Source organism: Penaeus monodon, chromosome 28 (assembly GCF_015228065.2).
Source record: "Penaeus monodon isolate SGIC_2016 chromosome 28, NSTDA_Pmon_1, whole genome shotgun sequence".
Lineage (NCBI taxonomy): Eukaryota > Metazoa > Arthropoda > Malacostraca > Decapoda > Penaeidae > Penaeus > Penaeus monodon.
The window spans coordinates 33,834,469-33,835,134 of record NC_051413.1 but is presented as its reverse complement, the minus strand read 5'-3'; the positions used below and the strand labels follow the sequence as shown (position 1 = coordinate 33,835,134).

Sequence of the window (666 nt, the reverse complement as noted above, 5' to 3'; positions counted from 1 at the left end):
TATGGGGTGGGCACCTTGACTTCGCGCACTTCGGGCTCGGTGTACTTGACGATGGTGCCAGCGTGGTAGGGAGTGTCAACGAAGTTGGGAGTGTGCTTCTCGACGGGCACTTCCTGGCGCTGGATGGTGAGCTCAGGGGCATTGTGGGTGACCTTAGCCAGGAGTGTGGAGGGCGGGGCAATGGCTGGCGCAGCCAGGGATGGCTTGTGGATGGTGGTTGTGGCGCCAGCGACGTAGCTCTGAGTGCCATAGTGGACCTTCTGGTGGACGGGGACCTCGACGTGCGTGCGGGTGACGGGGACCTTGACCTCGGCCGGGGGCAGTGCCACTGGGGTGGGGGCAGCGTAGGCGACAGCGTGGGTCAAAGCAGGAGCAGCGTAGGACACTGCAGCGGGAGCCACAGCGTGGGTCAAAGCAGGAGCAGCGTAGGACACTGCAGCAGGAGCCACGGGGTGGGTCAAAGCAGGGGCAGCATAGACACAGCGTGGGGCAAAGCGGGGCCAGCGTAGGACAGCGCTGCAGGACCCACAGCATGGTGCACAGCAACCACCTTCTCATCGGGAACAGGGGCAGCGAAGGCCGCGGCAATCACGCCAAACAGAACCTGTCAAAGAGCGGAAAAGTTGACAGTTGAAAGCGCATTTTACAGATCTGCATAGTTGGGGG

General features: G+C 62.6%; 1 protein-coding gene across 1 annotated transcript in view; it reads right to left on the bottom strand.

Annotated features, from left to right (window-relative positions):
• The window catches only part of LOC119590993 (cuticle protein 16.5-like), a 2,116-nt gene that overhangs the window by 263 nt on the left and 1,187 nt on the right, over window positions 1-666 (bottom strand). Inside the window, 2 exon segments of the mRNA XM_037939726.1 lie at window positions 1-478; window positions 481-604. The exon segment at window positions 1-478 is cut by the window's left edge and continues 263 nt beyond it. Of these exon segments, the coding sequence (XP_037795654.1) occupies window positions 1-478; window positions 481-604 (602 nt within the window).